The sequence below is a fragment of the Chaetomium strumarium genome, assembly GCF_033439665.1.
Source record: "Chaetomium strumarium strain CBS 333.67 chromosome Unknown B0T15scaffold_1, whole genome shotgun sequence".
NCBI lineage: Eukaryota > Fungi > Ascomycota > Sordariomycetes > Sordariales > Chaetomiaceae > Chaetomium > Chaetomium strumarium.
Genome location: NW_026944429.1, coordinates 5108333 through 5127984, shown reverse-complemented (window position 1 = coordinate 5127984; position 19652 = coordinate 5108333). Strand labels below are relative to the sequence as shown.

Below are 19652 nucleotides of genomic sequence, written 5' to 3'. Positions count from 1 at the left end.
AATTGAGACTGATCCATGATGGCAAGACAGCTTAACTTGGAAACCTTCCTCAGGTTCTCCCAACCCATGCACATTAAACTTTCACCTCTTCCTCATCTGTTACTTGAGACCACATCGGCCACGCAAACAGTTGCACATTCAGCAGTGATGCACTATTCCATCACGCCTCCATATTAGCCTTCTTTTGTTTGCATCTCTCTTAGCTGAGCGCTCTCTTCATCATTTTCAATTGCTAGTCCTCAGTTCAGGCACGCCGTGGCGGCTGACAAGGACTCCCCTCATAATAATAAAAGACAGGTTGAACAATCACAACCTATCGCGCCGACTCCACCGAGGCCGATGCTCCAGAGTGTCGATTCCGTCGCCGGCATTCCTACGCTTTCCGTGTCGCTCGCTCTGCACCAGCCCGTCAACCGTGTCACCGGCTGCTGCACGATCCCGTCCTCCCCCGACGCTCATTCGGTCAATCGAGAGACGTGCACCCCTCGAGACGCAGGTCAACCAATCCATCTGAGTTCGCGACGACTCTTTGCCGACAATCCCTGCCGCGCGCTAGCCTAGCGACCGATCTGAATCATTCGCCATGGCCTTTCTTTTCAAGTCGAAGAAGCACCAGGACCGAGGGCTCACGAGCCGAGATGGATCCCAAGGCCCCGGGGCGGCGATGGGCGGCGCGACAACGCGCGTGAGGGAAGAGAAGGGAGCGCGCTCCACGCCGACCGGTAGTCTTGGCTCGATAGACAACGACGGCAGCATGGGCAGCCCAGACCAGCCGTACGCTCGCCAACGAGGCCAGAGCCTGGATCAGCAGCAGCAGGCTGCTTCGCCAATGCAGCAACATCCCGGCGAATTACCAGTGCGTTTTCCTTGTAGCAACCCCAGCTACAATCCTCCTTTCGGTGGAGCGATCCGAACTAACATGCAGCTTCAGCTTCGCAACGGCGGCCCACCGCAGTTGGCGACCAACCCAAACGCTTCGCTTTATCCCTGGTCGCAGCAGAGGTTGACTTACACGTCGTCACACCCGAGTCCATTCCCTCGCTATGGCGCCGCCGTCAATTCAGTCTCGTCTAAGGAGGGCGATATCTACGTGATGGGCGGGCTAATAAACAGCTCAACCGTCAAGGGTGACTTGTGGCTAATCGAGGCCGGGGCCAACATGGCCTGCTACCCGTTGGCGACCACCGCCGAGGGGCCAGGGCCAAGAGTCGGGCATGCGAGCTTGCTGGTCGGCAACGCGTTCATCGTGTTCGGCGGAGATACGAAGATCGAGGAAACCGATGTTCTGGACGAGACGCTATATTTGTTGAATACATGTAAGGAGAACAGCGTGATTTCTTCCCTGGACGGCCTTGCTGACATCTTGAAGCGACTAGACAGTGGTCAAGGGCGTTGCCTGCAGGGCCTCGGCCTACTGGTAGATACGGGCATTCCTTGAACATCCTTGGCTCCAAGATCTACATCTTTGGTGGCCAGGTGGAGGGTTACTTTATGAATGACCTATCCGCCTTTGACCTCAACCAGTTGCAAATACCCAACAATCGCTGGGAGATGCTCATCCCCAGCAGCGACAGCGGAACTCCCCCCCAAGGCAAAATCCCACCGGCCCGGACAAATCACTCCATGGTTACCTTCAACGACAAGCTCTACCTGTAAGTACCCGTACTCCCAGGTTTGCATCGCCGCTCACTGACATGGCCTAGGTTTGGCGGTACGAACGGATTCCAATGGTTCAACGATGTCTGGTGTTACGATCCCATGACAAATCTCTGGGCCCAATTGGATTGCATAGGCTACATTCCGTCTCCGCGGGAAGGCCATGCCGCGGCACTAGTTGACGATGTCATGTACATCTTTGGAGGCCGAACGGAGGATGGGGCGGACCTGGGCGATTTGGCGGCGTTCAGGATCACCTCCCGTCGGTGGTATACCTTCCAAAACATGGGACCATCACCGTCGCCTCGATCCGGGCACAGTATGACTGCTGTTGGAAAGAAGATCGTGGTTGTAGGAGGAGAGCCAAGCTCTGCCGCTACCGCTGTGAACGACTTGGCACTCGTCTACTGCTTGGATACTACGAAAATCCGATATCCGAATGACTCCAGCGCCAACGCGCCGAGGACCAGGCGGCCCAGCGATCTCACGACACAGAATGTGCCCCGTAACGCACCTTCCCGAGAGGGCTCAAATGGCCCGCCTGAGGCTAGAAGACAGATCGGAGCGGCCGGACCAAACGGGTTTAGGTCCCCAACCAGCGAATCAAGTCCGCAAAATCTTCAGCCTACTGGCTCTTCTAGACTGCCGAGGTCTACGGGACCAACTGCACCCCTCGGGCCGCCTCCTCAAGGGAATCCCCCAAAGCCAGGGCTAGGAGCTCCTCCTCCCCGGCAAAGAGCCCAATCCCTGGAACGGCAGGAGCAATCCCCTACATCCCCGGTGACGTCGCCCATTCCACAGCAAGTGGCAGTGCTGAAGGCGGGCGACGGCTCCGCCGTCAATGGGAGACGTACCCCTACACAAAACCCTCCGCGGTCGTCCTCCAGGCAAGCGGAGTTCCAGGCTATTGACTCGACGAAGCCAAAGTCGGCCAAGCAGGGACGCAGCCAAGGGTCCGTGGACAGCTCAACTGAGCCGGCTCTCAAGCAGGTTGTGACTCGACCGTCCTCTCCTCCACCACCCACTCGTCAAGCCAGCAACCCGCTATCGCGGAGGTCATCGACCCGGAACTCGCAGACGGTTGCCCTGCTGAAGGAGCTGGATGCCGCGAGGAATCGTAATGCATGGTATGCATCTGAGTTGGAGTTGGCGCGGAAGGCCGGCTACGTACCGAATACTGCTCTCAGCCCAGTCCTCGACGGCCGAGCCATGGATACGTTCGATGACGAGGATAAACCACTCATCGAGGCACTGCTGGCCATGCGGACAGAGCTGGCCAATGTTCAAGCCTCCGTAGACAAGCAGGCCGTCCTGGCAGCTAGGCAGATCGCGGAGGCCGAGAGGCAACGAGATGCCGCCATTCAGGAGGCAGTTTATGCCAAGGCAAAACTAGCAGCAAGGGCTGGCTGTAGTGCTAACAGCACCCCGCGCCTCGATAGCGAGAAGGATCCCGATGACCGAGCTGGCGAGATAAGCAGGAAGCTTGCTTATGCGTTGAACACGCAGAAGGAGCTCCAGGGCCAGTTGGATCGCCTCGGTGTCGAGTATGAGGCTGAAAAGAAAGCACGAAAACTAGCGGACGAAACCGTCACCGCGGCGCAAAAGAGGATGACGGAGCTTGAGAGTTACAAACAGCAGAACGCATCCGAACTCGAGCGGTTAAAGGCAGAGTTGCACATGGCACAGCGCGAGGCGCGGGAGCAGTCAGTCGCCGCCGCTGAAGCTCTAGCAGCAATGCAAAAATTGCGTGTCGAAAAGGAGGAGCTGGAAGAGAAGTACGATGAGGCTGTGGGAAGCTCCAAGGATCATGTCGAGACCTTCGAGACCCTGCGTGGTGCGGTTACGGCTTCTGCGGAGACCAAGGCTCTATTGGAGCGGAAATTGGACGAGGAGCGGGCCCTCAGAGAGGCGGTCGAATCTAAGCTCAACAAGTTGAAAGCGGAACACGAAGCAAGAACCGCTGAGCTTGTCGCGACTACGCAACGATTACGGGATGTCGAGGAGCTGGCCGAGCAGCATGCCAACGAAGCCCGGGTGCATCGCGAAGCTGTGATAGCCGGTCTCGAGAAGATCTCGATGAAGGATCCGGCGAAATCGGAAAAGGAAAGCAGTGAACGACTCCGCACTCTCCAGGGGCAGATAGACTCGGCCAATGCCCTGGTCAGGAAGTATCAGCAAGAGGCGGACAGCGCAGCAGACAGGTTACGGGGTGCCGAGGAGCGAATCGCAGGTTTGGAGGCTTACCAGGAACAGGCAAGTCGCGAAGGTGTCTCGATTCGGCGGCAGCTGCAAAGCGCTCTTAGGGAGACGCAATCTTTGCAGGCCACAAACTCGGAGCTCAAGCAGCAACTTGCTAAGCAACAATTGGAGACGAATGCCATGCTTGTGCAGTACAACGCTCTAAAAGATATCCTCGGGGAGCGGGGCATCTCGCCCACCACAGCCGTGCGGATGCGCGGCAGCCCTCGCGAAGGGTCTCCGGAGCAAATGCGTCTCCGCGAGCTCGAGCAACAGCTCGGCGCCGCGCAAGCCGCCCTGGAAGAGACAAGGGCGCAAGCTGCAGCCCAAGCACAAGAGTCAGAGTCGACGTACCGTGACAAGCTTGCGCAGCTCGAGAACGACTATCAGTCGGCTGTGCACTACGTCAAGGGTACCGAGAAGATGCTGAGGCAGCTCAAGGAGCAGCTTTCGCGCTACAAGACCGAGAACGGCCGGCTAAAGGAGCAAGTCGCTGAGTTGGAGGAGAAGCTCAAGACTGGGGAGTCGACGTCGAGGAGCTCGCAGTCCCCCGCGGACTGGGAGACTCAACAGAAGGCGCTGCAAAATGAGATCAGTCGGCTTGAGACCGAGCTCAAAGACACGGCCTCCAAGCTTGAGCAGCAAGTCGAGGCGATGCGGCTGGAGTTGGCCAAGGTGAAGCGGGAGCGTGACGCCGCGGCCCAAAGCATCGAAGAAGCACAGCAACGCCTAGACATTATCAAACGGGAGATGGAGCAGCTCCAGCACGAGAACGCCTTGCTTGAGCGCCGCGCCCAGGATGCCGAGCACAAAGTCAGCGCGCTCCTGGACCAGGTCGAACTCTCGGTCGACAACTACCGCCGACGCAGTAGACAGGTGCCGAGCCTGAACTCGGAGTCGACCGGTGTGGCCGCTTCCGGAGCCGCCGGCGCCACCAACGGCGGCAGCGCTAGTCAATCCAACCACCGCATGCCGGGCCACATGCGCCAAGAATCCGCGACCAGCGAAGCCGACAGTCTGTATAGCCCACCTGTCGGTGTCGGGATTGGTGGTGGGCTGGGACCCGAGGCGAGGAACAGTACGGCTCTGGATCACCTCGCAAACGAGCTGGAGACGCTGCGGAGCCATTGGGAGGCTACGAACAAGAATTATCGGCTGAGCAACGCTTTCGACTTTGACGTCAATCAGGCCGGGTCGTCATCGAAGGATGAACCGGTGAGCTTAGGGTTGAGTGAGAGCCTGGCGGATTGGAGGAAGAGGCTAGATGACAGCCATCCGGACAGCCCGGGCAGCGCGAAGTAGTGGTGGATGGGACTGGTGGAACGGGATTTTGTATACGGCATGATATTGGAAGAAGGGAGTTGCGCGGATGTGTACTACTAATCTTCTGCTTTTTCTTTTCCCGGCGGGAGACGGGGGAGGGGGGCTTTTCTTTTCGTTTCTCACTGGCGGCGCCATGGCATATTCCCTTTTTTTTTTCTCCCTTGTCACTGACTGAGCCTTAGAGGCCATCATTTGTTTCAACCCTGTCCTGTCTCAAGTGCAGTGTTACAATTTTCTGTCTCCATTCTGTTTTCGTCCTTCATGATCTAGCTTTCTCATTGTATACTGAAGGAGATGGTTTCAACTAACGGCATGGTCGCTCTCCATCTTGCTTTGGTTCTACTTGCGTGTTACAAGATATGGTGGGCTGCTTTCTGGGTGATGTTGGTTGTCTGCAGATGTTTTAAAGAGTGGGAGGAACAAGGGGTTAGGTGTATCTGCTCGTCTTGCCGACTACAGGGGCTTTTTGTTGTTTTAATACCACATACCACTGTCCCTTCCGATGTGCTTATCTGCTTACTGGAGTTTGTTGGATATGTTTGGACACACAAAGAAAGTTTGGCTAGGTAGTTAGGGGTGTAGCAGCCTGTGATTTTCCAAGGAGATGGAACGGGCTCAATACAAGGCTTTGTAGCGATCTTCTGAGTTCCAATGGTCCGTTAAGATGTTTTGGAACGCTTCCACCTAAACCAGTGCTACTGTCCGACCCGCAAACCACTATGCAAGAGTCTAAATCGGCTGCATGCCAACAATCTACCATGAGGAAGCACGCAGTCCTCTTCCAGATCTCATCATCCCATCTTCCAGGCTTTCAGCCCCAGGCCGACTACCTACGGTACTGAACCATCACTCATATCCCCCGTCCTCCGTTCCCCCTTGGCACCGACAACCCAGAGAACGTGCCCCGCAGACCGGCGCCCCCTAATTCCCCGTGTACAGACTGACATAAACCCCCCAGCCCAGCCCAGCCAAAGCACCCACCAAGCTCCGCGCCTCGACGCTCGTCAAGAACACATAGTTGACGAGGCTCACAAACGGCCAGAACCGCCACCCAGCCCGGACCAGGTCCCAGAACTCCCCCCTGGCGCTCTCCCACACCGCCGCCCAGTTCACGTCCGCATACCGCACGGCATCCCGCCCGAGCAAGGCCGCCCACGAGCCAGCAGCCTCCTCCCCCTCACCGCGGACGGCCACGTAGTGGTGGCCCATGCCCTGGCGGATGCCGTGCATGAACACCGAGAACAGCACCGTGTTCACCGCGGCGCCGAGCGTCTGGTCCAGGAGGGTCTTGGTCAGCGTGTTGCGCTTGTTGAGACGCGGTGGTTGCTGCTGCTGCTGCTGCTGCTCCTTTTTGTCGTTGTTGTTGTCATTGGATGTGCCATAAGCAGGCCAAGTGCCCTCGAGGAACTCCTGCCAGAGAAAGTTGGGTGGGGTGGACATCAGGGCGAAGAGGACGTATTGGAAGACGGGGATGAAGTCAATCTTTAATGAGGTCTGAGATTGAGGTTGTTAGTCTTATATGGTGGGGAGGGTCTATTGAAAGGAAGAGAAAAAAAAAGGACGAAAGACGGACGCTGTTCTGGTGAGCCGTGATGGCTTGAGCCAGGATGTTGGAGACGGCTGAGATGACGGCCGTTTGGATAGTGGCCGTTACGATTGGCGGTGCCATGGTTGCTGCAGGTTGTTCCTTGAACAGGGAGCGAAAGGAGAATGAGTGGGTGTGCCACAGGGTATAGTTAGATTGTGAAGGCCCTGCGTTGGTGAGTAAGAGATGATAAAATGAAAGCGGCTGTTCTCAACTCACTTTCTGTTGTGATTGAAAGTTGACAAGTGTAACATGGGAGACCCACTCGCTCACTTTAAAGAGCGATTCTGTCCTGTGGTTGGTTTAACGCTGTTCTGTCGACATAATAAACGTGGCATTGGGACAACTGCAAATGGATAGGTAGATGCCTATAAGGTACCTAGGTAGCTTCTGTGTACAGATAACCCACCTTGCTATTGCAAATTCCGGACTATATTGAAACCCACAGGGAGGGATCTCGTGCCCGTTGAGCACAGACACCTAGGTACAGCGGCGTCAATATATCTCCGGGCTTGGTGGCCACCCCGCCTGGAACTGCGTAATGTCTTCGCGACTCCTCGTTGAGCTCGCCCTCCGTCCGCGTACTGCGACTGCCACAGGAGTCGTTGATGTACATACATACACTCAGAAGCTTTCATACATGCTGTCCATCCCACGTGTCATTCCCCAGCGATACTTCTTCGGCTGAAGCGCCCATCCCGGCATCAACCTCTAACCACCATGGCGCTACCCTAGCCTTCCCATCTATAGACCATCGCATAGCGCTCTACGACCGGCAGAGAATCCACATGAAGAAGAGCTGTACAACATATGAATAGAAAAAGAGAAATTGTGTCCGTTGGTTCCTCTTTGTCCGCGAGTCCAGTGGGTGCGTCTGCATCGGGCCGCGGTTGTCGCTGTTGGTTTCTGGCAAAAGAACGTACTTGAGAGACCGCATCTGACATCACACATCAGCTACGTGGCAACCAGCACGGAACTTTCAGGCGGGTTACCTACCAGGAAAAGCGAATTCGCCAAGAAAGTGTAGATAAACACCGTCCACCCAATCCAACCACCAGTCCCCTTCCCGCCGTTAACGACTTCGGCGACGCTGATCGTCACGATGACGCCCACGAACTTATACCCGGAGTACGCAACCAGGTCCAGCAACTGTGACTCGTTCGAGATGTTGAGCAGATAGCACCCCAGCTTCAGGCCGAGTAGTTCGACAATCACGGCCACCAGCGCCATCGTCGCAATGTATCCAAAGAGCTCCGGCTGGAACTGGCCCTTCAGCCCTGAGATGAGCGCCTGCAGGAAGATGTAGGTGACCAGCGACATGACCGGGATGTACATGTCCGGGCTGTTGATGTCGTCGCGCGGCGGGAGATACCAGGCCTCCTGGCCCGACGGCCCCGTGGCTTGTCGTCGCGTCCATGGTTTGTGCCGCCAGGGGAAGAGTACCAGGAACAGCTTGTTTATTACGTAGGAATTGGTCACGACGAAGTAGTGCTTGAGCGCCGAGACATTGACGAATCGGTTTACCTGGCGATTACAGAGTCTGGTTAGTGTGTGAAAGGGAGGTAGGGCTTTGGCCTCGTGGGAGGTAAGCAGCCAAGGTATGCTAACGTTCTGCTCGATGTATTCCTGCCCCTGCCGGAACGCCGTCTGGCCAAACTGGGATGCGAGTTGCGCGGCAGGGTCGTTCATGAAGTTCCCGTATGGCCCGAACAGGTGAGTTCCGCCCGATGACGGGGCGCGCGCTTGTTGCGGGTAGGGACTGCCATCGTATGCGCTTTGTGATGGAGGTACGGGAGGCGGGGGAGATCTCAGCTGGGGAACTGTCGAGACGTGTTGCGGCACCGGGTGGTGCAACGGAGGAGAGCGGCCGTAGCTTGCGCGCTGCATGGTCGCGAGTCTTCAGATCGGGAGTCTTTAGATCGGCGTCCACTGTGGTACGAAATGGGCAGACGGGAAGCGAATGTGGTGAAGCACAGATACCGCGCTGCCCGATGTGAGGCAACTGAGAGGATGTGGTGGGTATTACTGGCGTTCAGCCCTTGCCTTGAAATGCTGAGCTCTGGACATGTGTTTTCATCAGCATTGGATTTGTTGGCAATGCGGTCATCCCCTGAACATTCACAGACGCCCAATCATACATTGCGATCTTATCGATAGCGCGGTCTAGGTACCCACACCCAGGTAATAGTTATCTGAACCCGCCACGACCACCTCGACCTAGATCCATGAGGTTTCCGATCCAAGCCTACTACCTTACGCACAGGAACAAGCTCGGCGCACGGCCTGCAATTCACGATGTTAGACGCATTCGAGATCATAAACGCATCTGGTGTAGTTCTCTGGTCGAGGACCTATGCGCCCGTCAGCCCGGCCGTTGTCAACAGCTTCATCTCGGATGTCTTCATCGAGGAGAAGAGCACCGTGGCAAGTGCGGTGCAGGGCGCGAAGGATGGCGCATCGGCGGCGGCCAATCCGCCATACCGGCACGACCAGCACAGTCTGCGATGGACCTTTGTCAAGGAACTTGGCATCATCTTTGTCGTGAGTGCCAATTTCAAGAAGAGCGATCGCATCCTCCATAGGCCGCCAGAGCTGACACGCTCGGCAGGCAGTCTACCGCTCTCTCCTACACCTGCCCTGGATCGAGAAGCTTGTCGACAATATTAGGGCCATCTTCGTGAGCCTGTATGGTGACCAGCTCACTAGGCCGAACACCACAATTGTGGAGTGTGTCAAGTTTGATGAGTACTTTGACCAGCAGCTACAGGAGTTGGAGCAGGGCAGCGGGAAGTCGGACACACGCGCATTCAAGGCCGACGTCATAGCCGAAGATAAGCCCCCTTTGCCGCCTTCACTCGCGCACAATCAGAAGTCCAATAAGACATCTCCCGATTCCACGCCCATCGCAACGCCGACCAATGCCTCACGCCCTTCAACTCCCAGCCCAAGCCACCTGTTAGTGGCAAAGCCTGGCCCCGGCGGGAAGTTGTCGCGACGAGCGAGGAAAATGCAGAACAATAACTCGGCGCCCGCTTCGTCAGGGGATGAAGGATCAGGACGAAAGACAAAAGTGGCAAAGCCGGCTAAGCGGGGAAGGAAGTGGGATGCGGATGGGCTTGCGGACGAGACCGACGATGTGCAACTCGACTACTCTGTTCCCGCGTTGACGAGCGACAGCGAGGTAGAAGCTGGTTCGAAGCAAGGCGCCGTTGAGGAGGTGGATGCTTCCACATGGGGATCGAGAACGAAGGGGAAGTTCGTGTTGAAGGAGCTGGGGGATGAGGTCCACTCCATTCTGGCGGACGTCGACGCCAAGAAGATCGCCGAGGACAAGACCGAATCCCCCAGCGGGCTGGTTGGATCTGGCTTGAGCGCAATCAGCGGGTTATTCAGGAACGTTGTCGGTGGCAAGGTCTTGACGAAACAGGATCTGGAGAAGGCTATGAAGGGCATGGAGGAGCATCTTCTCAAAAAGAACGTTGCGCGCGAGGCCGCGGTGCGGCTGTGCGAGGGCGTTGAGAAGGAGCTGGTGGGGGTCAAGACGGGGAGCTTTGAGAGTGCGTTTAGTTCATTCTCACCGTTTCCACCTACGGAAGATTGTTGCTAACCTGCTATCTCTAGGCATCAACACCAGGATACAAAAAGCCATGGAGGCGTCCCTCACAAAAATGCTGACGCCGACCTCCTCGCTCGATCTCCTCCGCGAGATCGACTCCATCGCATCCCCGCCGGCAACCTCCCTCCGTAAGCCGCGGCCGTACGTTATGTCCATTGTGGGAGTCAACGGCGTGGGCAAGTCCACCAACCTGTCCAAGATCTGCTTTTTCCTCTTACAGAACCAGTACAAGGTGCTCATTGCCGCGGGCGACACTTTCCGGTCTGGTGCCGTTGAGCAGCTGGCGGTGCATGTGCGCAACCTCAAGGAGCTCACGGCTCGTGAGGGCGGCAAGGTCGAGTTGTATCAGAAAGGGTACGGCAAGGATGCTGCCGCCGTGGCTAAGGATGCGGTCGCTTTTGCTGCGCAAGAAGGGTACGACGTGGTGTTGATAGATACCGCCGGGCGCAGGCATAACGACCAGCGCTTGATGTCGTCGCTGGAGAAGTTTGCCAAGTTTGCTCAGCCGGACAAGATCCTGATGGTCGGCGAGGTACGTACTCGGCCTTCCGTCACTCCTTATTACGGAACTGTAGGGAAAACATTGCTGACCGGCGCAGGCACTCGTTGGCACGGACTCGGTCGCGCAGGCCAGAAACTTCAACGCCGCCTTTGGATCGGGCCGGTCGTTGGATGGCTTCATAATATCCAAGTGCGATACCGTTGGGGACATGGTCGGCACCCTGGTCAGCATCGTGCACGCTACTAACGTGCCGGTGCTGTTTGTTGGCGTTGGGCAGCATTACTCAGACCTTAGGAGCTTCTCGGTGAAGTGGGCAGTCGAGAAGCTGTTGAGCAGCGCATGAGGGAGCGTTGCGTGGCGTTGCGTTGGACATGGGGCGCGTCTTTCGCACTTGGAGTATCGATTGCATCCCTTGGGTATGGTTCATGTCTATCCATGGACTGGATGATGTTATGGTACAATACAAGTACCTATAAATCTATGAAGTGAATCTCACGGTGTGTGATGCAATGCCATTGAGGGTTTTAACTACGGTACGGTACTTGTATGCCTCGCCGTGGCTCCATCCGTTGAATTTACCTTCGCTATCGGGCTTCAAGAGCCCAGGATGACTCCGAGGAGGATTAGGCTTTGAAAAGTCAGGGTTAGGGCTGCATGTGGTTCTCGTCCGCTAATTATCGAGCACGTGCTGTCGTGCCATTCCAATCAACCTCGAGGCCCCGCGTCGCGCTTCTCAAGGCATCGACCCGTCTCTATCAGCGTGTCTGCCGACCACGTTGGTCGACGCCCTTCGCTCTCGGCCGCGCCGCACAAATGATGCACACGCCAAATGGCTTCCGAATTCCATGGCAAAGCGGCTCGGCCCGGCCAGCAGCAGCAGCAGTATGGCTTCGCTAATTCTGCAGGGCCGCCCCCGTCCACTCTTGCTGCCCAGCTCGTCGAGAATATTTCGGCCTCGACCAAGCTGTCCCGGCCGGACGAGACCACGGAACTGAAGCGCCTGTTTGCCATCATAGAGAAAGTCAAGAACGATCCCGGATGCCTCAAGACCCACGATGAGCGCGTCGAGCACAACCACCTGCTGGTCTACGTCTGCGGCGGCGTGTTCCTTGAGAGCCTCAAGCTGGACGATGCCTTTACAGATCGGGAATGGCTGCGTGCAGAAGCACTGAAGGCCATCAACTTCCTGCAGGTGACCATCAATGAGACACCAACTGTCCTCAAGTGCACCACCGATGGCAAGACGTTCCTGGGACGGGGAAGCGAGCCGCTGTGGCTGTGGATTATGCCCAAGCTGCTCCGCATGCTGGGTCACAGACGGTGTCTCGGTATATCCAGAGAGATTGAAGGACTGTGCCGCAACCTATTGCTGCTGGCCGCACAGAAGCCGGGTCTCTGGGACCTTGGACGGTCTCTGATGCAATACTTGCGGATGAATCTGAGTGGTGAGCTTCCCATCCCCTCCCCTTACTTGCTCTTGCTGTAACGCTGACATCCGCGTTCCCCCAGCGATTTTTGGTCAGCTCAATTCAGCCATATCGCACTCTGGAGAACAGCCGATAGAGATCAAGTTACCGCCCAAGGCCTTCCTCGAGAGCTTCTCCGATGGTGCACCCCGCGGCTGCACCTTCGCCCTTCGGGATCCTGAACAAGCTGCCCGACATGCCGTAAGCCTCCTAGCAATAATAAGAGCTACTGTTATTTCCAAGTCAGACTCTCGGGCTTCTCTCCTCTACGGCCAGGATCTAATCTGGCTCTTGGACAACATACAATCCTGGGCCTCAACTTTGACCAGCTGGCCCACGTCTCTTGGAGCCAACCTTGACACCGTCCTCCAGATAGCCATAGATCTGGTCGAGGCCCCCTCGAGCTCTCGGGACTCGGACGTGGTGTTCTATCACAAGGCTGGCGCAATTTTGGCATTGGTTTGCACTGACCTCTTGCAAAACCCCAGCTCACTGCTTGCTGAAGATGAGGATGGCGTAACTCTCAGACGCGTATTTTGTCTTGCTTTACTCTGGCTGGGAAGAGCGTCTCATGACCACGCGCCCACCTCTCGACTTGTAGCTTCCAGCTTGATTCCGTCTGCTCAAAGGCTGGTCATGGAGAACCCCCTTGTTGGCGAGGGCACCGATCTTTGGGTAGGTTCGGCCCTCTTCCTTCCGGCCTTATTGCTAATGCGCTATTCTAGCGAAGTGTTCGCCTTTTGAGGGAGGCGACTGCCACCCATCCACCCGAGCGGCCTAGCAAGGAGACAGACCCAACTATGTTCGTGGATAGCGAGCTCCGCCACCAGCTCTTGAGATTAGCGCTCCGCACGCGGAGCGGTCAGCCCCGCGGTCCGGTGGCCAAACGCCGAAAGCTCGACGATGAGGAACCGTCGTTGTTGCTTGAGGTAGCGAGCCAGCTGTGCCAGTCGGTGGACGCTAGTCCCTCAAGTGAGATCGAGGAGCTGGAGTCGCGCATCATGTTCGTCGTTCCCCCTGATTCCCTGACTGCATCAATCCTAACCCATTGCACAGCGATCGGTTTCCCCAAATGGATGAAGAGCGCCAGTGTCATCTCATCGACCTGATATCCCGTATTGTCTGCGCTGCTGATAGTACCCTTAAGCTCAAAAGGACCAAGCCGCAGGGGCCCCTCGTTTTCCAGTGCCCCTTTTGCTCCGCCCCAAAGCGGGACAACCCACCGCCACCACTGCCACTGAACCGACATGAAGCCGCCAAATCACTTGGAATCGGCACCTTTAGCAAGGTAATCAAGCTCCCGAGCTTCCTGGAATCGAGGAAGCCCAGAGTGACTGCCATGATTGTCCTTCGACGCATCGCACGACACTCGACGGATGGGGATCTTTGGGACTTGGAAAAGCCCGGTCCCGGGCAGTGGTGTCTGCAGTCACTGCAGAGCTCCATCCGTGAGCTCCGCATTGCCGCTGGACGGGCACTTTCTGTCTTCATATCCGAGCCACCAACTGCTAGGTTTGACGGCGAAGTGTTGAAGCGGAATCGATCCAATGCCCTGGGCATTCTCAAATCGCTTTCGGACAAGGAAGCCCCGAATCTGCACGAGACTTGCATAATGGCCTGGGGCCAGGTGGGCAGAGTGGTCTCCGCCGAGGAGCTCAACCTGGTCGTCATCAAACTCGTCGAGTACCTTGGACACCGCAGCATGCTAGTGTCCGGTTTCGCCTTCAACGAGGTTCTGAACCTCGCTGACTTCCGCGGGAAGTCAGTAGCGCAACTATTCCAGCCCTTCTGGCCGAGCCTGGCCTTTTCGGTCGTCAAAGACCTGGTTTCCAAGCCGCAGACGGCGCGGCTGGTCGCCGATTTAATGCAAATGAGTGTGCCGGACCTCCTGCGCATGCTGCAAGAGCATGCTCTTCCATGGCTCGTGCTCACCAAGAAACGGGACGTGGTTCAGAAATGTGCCGAGGCCCTGGGCTGGAAAGAGACATGGCAGCTGTGTACGGATCCGGCCAACCTACCATCCATCCTCGCCCTTCTCCTTGTGCAGGACGTCCCTGATATAGCCGGACATGCTATGTCGTTGCTCGTGCACGTTTCCTCCCATTTTGACAGGTTTGAATTCGTGGAGCTGCTGCGAACGGACCCTCTTATGATCGCCCTAGAACTCTTCAAGGCTGGGGCTGAAGCGAATGACGCCCGGAAAGCTAAGGTATGTCAGGTTGCTAAAATAATAAAGGGAGGAGGGCTTCAAGAAGTCTAACAGGGCACAGGTGCATGCGGCGCTCAATACCATGGCAACTCTGCTCCTCGCCGACCAGAAGGACAAGCGGGTCAAAAAGTCGCACATCGTCGGACGCTATCTCCAACAGCACGCCCTCGGTCTGACGGCACGGCTGAGCGAAGTCATCAATGATACCATGCTATCACGCCCCCCTGTTTCGGAACAGCGGCGATGCCTGGGGGCGATGGAGGAGATGGTCAGGGTTTGCAACTCGTATGTGTGTATTGCGCGACCTCAGATCTCGGCTTGTCTCATTTCGGCTCTGGCTTCCGACGAGCTACGGTCTGCCGCCTTCTCCTGCTGGGAGGCCATGCTTACTCACATGGAGGAAGCCGACGTGGAGGCGCTGATCGAGACGACGTTCTTCATCATTGGCTGCTATTGGACATCTTTTGATATGGCGACTAGGAAGAAGGCGAAGGGGCTGATCTCGACTCTTTTGGACAATCACAAGGGCATCGTCGAGATCTACTCGAACAGACTGCCCTCGCTGAGCCATATTCCCGAGTTGGCAGACCTCTGCAAGGCAATAGACACGCTCCGCCCTCCCTTGGACACCATGGGCACTTTCGCTGTGTTTTCCCGGCGGCTGAGCCACGAGAACCCCGGCGTAGTTGAACAAGCTCTGATCGAGCTGAACACGTTCCTCGAGAAGAACCAGGGCTCACTCCAGACGTCGGCCATCAGCGAGCAGCCGGGCCCAATTGTGCCGGCGCTTGCCCGTTCACTTTTGGACTGTTCTGCCAAGTACAGCGGCTGGGATGCCAATATTAGCCGTCTATGCGCGCAGGCTATCGGGCATATGGGCTGTCTGGACTCGAACCGTCTAGAGACGGTACGCGAGCAGAAGCAATTCATCGTCCAGTGGAACTTCGAAGACGCTCATGAGACGACTGACTTTGTAGCCTTCATGCTCGAGAACGTGCTCGTCAAGGCTTTCTTGTCGACCACCGACACCAAATTTCAGGGGTTCTTGTCCTATGCCATGCAGGAGCTCCTCAACAGGACGGATTTCAAGTTCGCCTGCGCCTGCAAGGGCCAGGGCGATAAAGAGGTTCTCTACAGGAAATGGCTTGCCTTCTCAGAGAGCACGCGGGAGGTTCTGACGCCGTTCCTGTCGTCAAAGTTTGCGGTGGCGCCAATGCCGCAGCAGACCACCGAATACCCGATCTTCAGGCCTGGAAGGTCGTACGCCATCTGGCTGAGAGCTCTTGTTCTCGATCTCCTTCGCAGTGGCCAGAATCTGTTCAGCCAGGCCCTCTTCGAGCCGCTTTGCCGGCTAATCAAGGTTAAGGACCTGGCTGTAGCGGAGTTCTTGCTGCCGTATGTGGTTCTGCACGTCGTTGTAGGGCAGGAACACAGCGATGAGTTCAGGAACAAGATCGCGGCTGAGCTGGTGGCAATCCTGGAACACCAGCCTTCCGAGACTGCTTCGTATGTCGAGAAGGAGGAGGCGAAGCTGTTCTATCAGGTATGGGGAAGAGCCTACTGGTTCAAATTCTCAGGAGGGGTAGTAGCTAATTGCACGACAGGCTGTGTTTCGAATCCTCGACTACTTCATGATGTGGCTGCAGGCCGGGAAGTCGAGGCCGGGGATGACAGCGAGGGGTCAAAAGTGGATTGGATGGGTCGAGTATGTCATCGGCCGTCTTGACCCGGAATTGATATCGCAGCGAGCAGTTGACTGCAATGAATATGCCCGCGCGCTGTTCTTTCTGGAGCCACACATTGAGAAGCGCGAGAAGAAAGCCGAAAAGGAAGAGAACGAGCGGATCTTGCAGGCGTTGCAGAACATTTACACGCAGATCGACGATCCCGATGGCCTCGAGGGTGTGTCGGCGCATTTTCAGCATGTTACCCTAGACCAGCAGGCTCTCAACCACCGCAAAGCCGGCCGATGGACGGCAGCGCAGACTTGGTACGAGATCAGGCTTGCCGAGAACCCCGAAGATGCGGATATCCAACTGGACCTCTTGACGTGCCTCAAGGAGTCCGGCCAGTACGGTCAGTCCGATCCGACACCTGCAAGCACTTCCGTAAGCTAACGACCGGGCCGTGTACAGATGTGTTGCTCAACTATGTTGAGGGAATTACTGTGAACACGGTGAACAGGATTGCGCCCTTCGCCGTCGAGGCGTCGTGGGCCACCGGCAGATGGCAAACTCTCGAGAAATACCTCCGTCTGTACAATGCCGGAGACGTGTCTGAGGTGTTCAACCTCGGTGTCGGACAAGCGCTGCTCTGTCTCAGGGACGGCGACGTGGAAAAGTTCAGAGAGCACATCCAGATGCTGCGAGAGAAGGTAGCTGGCTCCATGACGCACTCGGCGACATCTTCACTGCGAGCTTGCCACGACGCCATGCTCAAGTGTCATGTCCTCGGCGATCTGGAGATGATTGCCAACGAGAAGCTCAAGGGAGACGGTGACCAACAAGCGGTCCTCACAGCGCTGGATCGGCGGTTGGAGGTGCTGGGGGCGTACGTAAGTGACAAGCAGTATCTGCTTGGGATCCGGAGAGCAGCGATGGAGCTGATGCGGTATGTTCCCCTACACTTCATCATGACGGGAACCATGGCTGATTCCATAGACCCAAATTCGGAAATGAGGACATCTCGTCTCAGTGGCTTTCTAGCGCTCGGTTGGCCAGGAAGTCTGGGTCGATGCACCAGTCGTTCAACGCGGTGCTGCACGCTCAGCAGCTCGGGGACGGTTCCGCTATTATCGAGCACGCTAGGCTGCTGTACAAGGACGGCCATCACCGGAAGGCTATTCAAATCCTGCAACACGCCATCTCCACCAACTCATTCATCAGCGACAGCTTTGCTGCTCTCAGCGTACCGCCGACGTCGAGCAAGGGGCCCGAAACACAGCGCAACCTTCTGACAGCGCGGGCCCATCTTCTGCTTGCGAAATGGCTTGACTCAACGGGCCAGACACATGCCAGCGCCCTTCGCTCCCAGTATCAGCAGGCAGCCAAGACGCATCCGCAGTGGGAGAGGGGCCATTACTACCTCGGCCGCCACTACAAAAAGGTCCTAGAGTCGGAGAAGGCGCTCAAGCCAGACGATCAGTCGGATGAATATCTGTCTGGCGAGATCGCAAAGCTCGTCATCGAGAACTACCTCCGTTCCCTCAACTTCGGGACGAAGTATCTCTCCCAGACCTTGCCCCGGATACTGACCCTGTTTCTTGAGCTGGGCGCTCAGGTTGACAAAGCGCCGGATGGCAAGATCTCGTTGTCCCGGGAGCTCCACATGCGCAGGAAGGCCATCCTTCATGAGCTGTACAAACACTTCCAGAAGCACATCGCTCGCCTACCGGCATACATCTTCTACACCTCTCTCCCACAGATTGTGGCAAGAATAGCACACCCGAACCTAGAGGTGTTCAAGGTGCTGGAGCAGATGATTCTCAAAGTAGTGGAGGCGCATCCCCGGCAGGCTCTCTGGAGTCTATTCCCGCTCATAACGGTGCGACAGTCCGGTGATCGCCGAACTCGAGGGCTCCAAATTCTGCAGGCTGCCCGTGGAATCAGCAAAAGGGTGGATGGCTCGTCCTACGATCTGAAGCAAATGCTCAGGATGGGCGAGAAGCTGGCTGAGCAGCTTCTCTGTGCTTGCAGTAACGGTGATTTCCCAAGCAACAAGAGCACCACGGCAAGCATAACAAGGGACCTCAACTTCAACCACAAGTGCACGCCCTGTCCGTTGGTTGTCCCGGTCGAGGCTTCCCTGACAGCGACGCTGCCGACTCTGACGGACAACGTCCGAAAACACAAGGCCTTTTCCAGAGACGTGATCACCATCGACGCGTTTCTGGACCACGTGCTGGTTCTGGGCTCGTTGGCGAAACCACGCAAGCTCACAGCGCGGGGATCAGACGGGAAACTCTACGGCTTGCTGATCAAGCCGAAAGACGACCTCCGCACCGACCAGCGCCTGATGGAATTCAACGGGCTCATCAACCGCTCCCTCAAGCGCGACGCCGAGTCGAGCCGCCGGCAGCTCTACATCCGCACCTACGCCGTCACGCCGCTCAACGAAGAGTGCGGCATCATTGAGTGGGTCGACGGGCTCAAGACGCTGCGCGACATCCTGCTGGGAATCTACAAGACGCAGTACAATATCCAGCCCAACTACAACGAGATTGCAGCCAAGATGAAGCAGGCCACCCTGTCCGACGCCAACATCCGCATCTTCACCGAGGAGGTCCTCGGCCAGTACCCGCCCGTGCTGCCGGAGTGGTTCATCAAGCAGTTCCCCAACCCGTCGGCCTGGTTTGCTGCTCGGCTACGGTACACCCGCTCGTGTGCCGTCATGTCCATGGTCGGCACCATCCTGGGCTTGGGCGACCGCCACGGGGAGAATGTCCTGCTGGAAGAGGGCAACGGCGGCATCTTCCACGTCGACTTCAACTGCCTCTTCGACAAGGGCCTGACCTTCGCCCTGCCGGAGCGCGTGCCCTTCCGGCTGACGCACAACATGGAGGCCGCGATGGGCATCTATCGATACGAGGGCCCGTTCAGGCACTGCAGCGAACTAACGCTCAGGATCCTGCGGCAGCAGGAGGAGACGCTCATGACCATCCTCGAGGCCTTCATCTACGACCCGACGCTGGACCTGCAGAAGAAGTCGAAGAGACATTATGAGGTGGTCGAGATGCGTCCCGCGAGCGTGGTCGAGAGCATCAGGCGGAAGGTTAGGGGCTTGTTGCCGGATGAGAGCATCCCGTTGGGAGTGGAAGGGCAGGTTGAGGAGCTGATCAAGCAGGCCGTCAACCCGAGGAATCTGGCGGCCATGTATATTGGCTGGTGTCCGTTCCTGTAGCGTTTGAAGCTTGGTTCTTGGTGTCCAGGGGGTGGAATTGCCATATAAAGGGCCGTCTTGCGGATGAGAGGCGATGGTATTATGTCAGATGAGGTGATGTTATGGCTAGCATGAGGTTACGAATGCCTTCGATGACTGTTATATATTTTTTTTATGTT

The 19652-nt window shown here is 56.8% G+C and overlaps 5 protein-coding genes across 5 annotated transcripts; 3 read left to right on the top strand and 2 right to left on the bottom strand.

The window, feature by feature from the left end:
- The first annotated feature begins 366 nt into the window (after nt 1-366).
- B0T15DRAFT_55833 (uncharacterized protein) lies at nt 367-5488 on the top strand. Its single transcript, XM_062870467.1, has 4 exons — nt 367-856; nt 932-1316; nt 1370-1652; nt 1704-5488. Exons 1-4 carry the CDS (start codon nt 584-586, stop codon nt 5194-5196), a joined length of 4434 nt encoding a protein of 1477 aa, XP_062726701.1. The 5' UTR covers nt 367-583; the 3' UTR covers nt 5197-5488.
- B0T15DRAFT_519872 (uncharacterized protein) lies at nt 5365-5870 on the top strand (the record flags this gene model as incomplete). Its single annotated transcript, XM_062868459.1, has 1 exon — nt 5365-5870. A coding segment is annotated over exon 1 (272 nt), but the record flags the coding sequence as incomplete, so codon positions are not given.
- A 268-nt stretch (nt 5871-6138) lies between these two features.
- Nucleotides 6139-6886, bottom strand: B0T15DRAFT_507537 (uncharacterized protein; the record flags this gene model as incomplete). Its single annotated transcript, XM_062867654.1, has 2 exons — nt 6139-6711; nt 6791-6886. 2 exons carry the CDS (start codon nt 6884-6886, stop codon nt 6139-6141), a joined length of 669 nt encoding a protein of 222 aa, XP_062726699.1.
- Nucleotides 6887-7182: 296 nt separating this feature from the next.
- B0T15DRAFT_519870 (YIF1-domain-containing protein) lies at nt 7183-8878 on the bottom strand. The gene is made up of 3 exons (XM_062868458.1): nt 8411-8878; nt 7799-8326; nt 7183-7739 (listed from the first exon to the last, which is right to left on the bottom strand). The coding sequence occupies exons 1-3, from the start codon at nt 8687-8689 to the stop codon at nt 7569-7571; spliced, it is 978 nt and encodes a 325-aa protein (XP_062726698.1). The 5' UTR covers nt 8690-8878; the 3' UTR covers nt 7183-7568.
- Nucleotides 8879-9097: 219 nt separating this feature from the next.
- On the top strand, nt 9098-19494 carry B0T15DRAFT_482089 (uncharacterized protein; the record flags this gene model as incomplete). Its single annotated transcript, XM_062866076.1, has 14 exons — nt 9098-9343; nt 9411-10359; nt 10424-10950; nt 11018-11152; nt 11792-12365; nt 12430-12773; nt 12825-13061; nt 13112-13389; nt 13443-13563; nt 13597-14604; nt 14705-16138; nt 16200-16671; nt 16731-17205; nt 17256-19494. 14 exons carry the CDS (start codon nt 9098-9100, stop codon nt 19492-19494), a joined length of 9039 nt encoding a protein of 3012 aa, XP_062726697.1.
- Nucleotides 19495-19652: the final 158 nt, after the last annotated feature.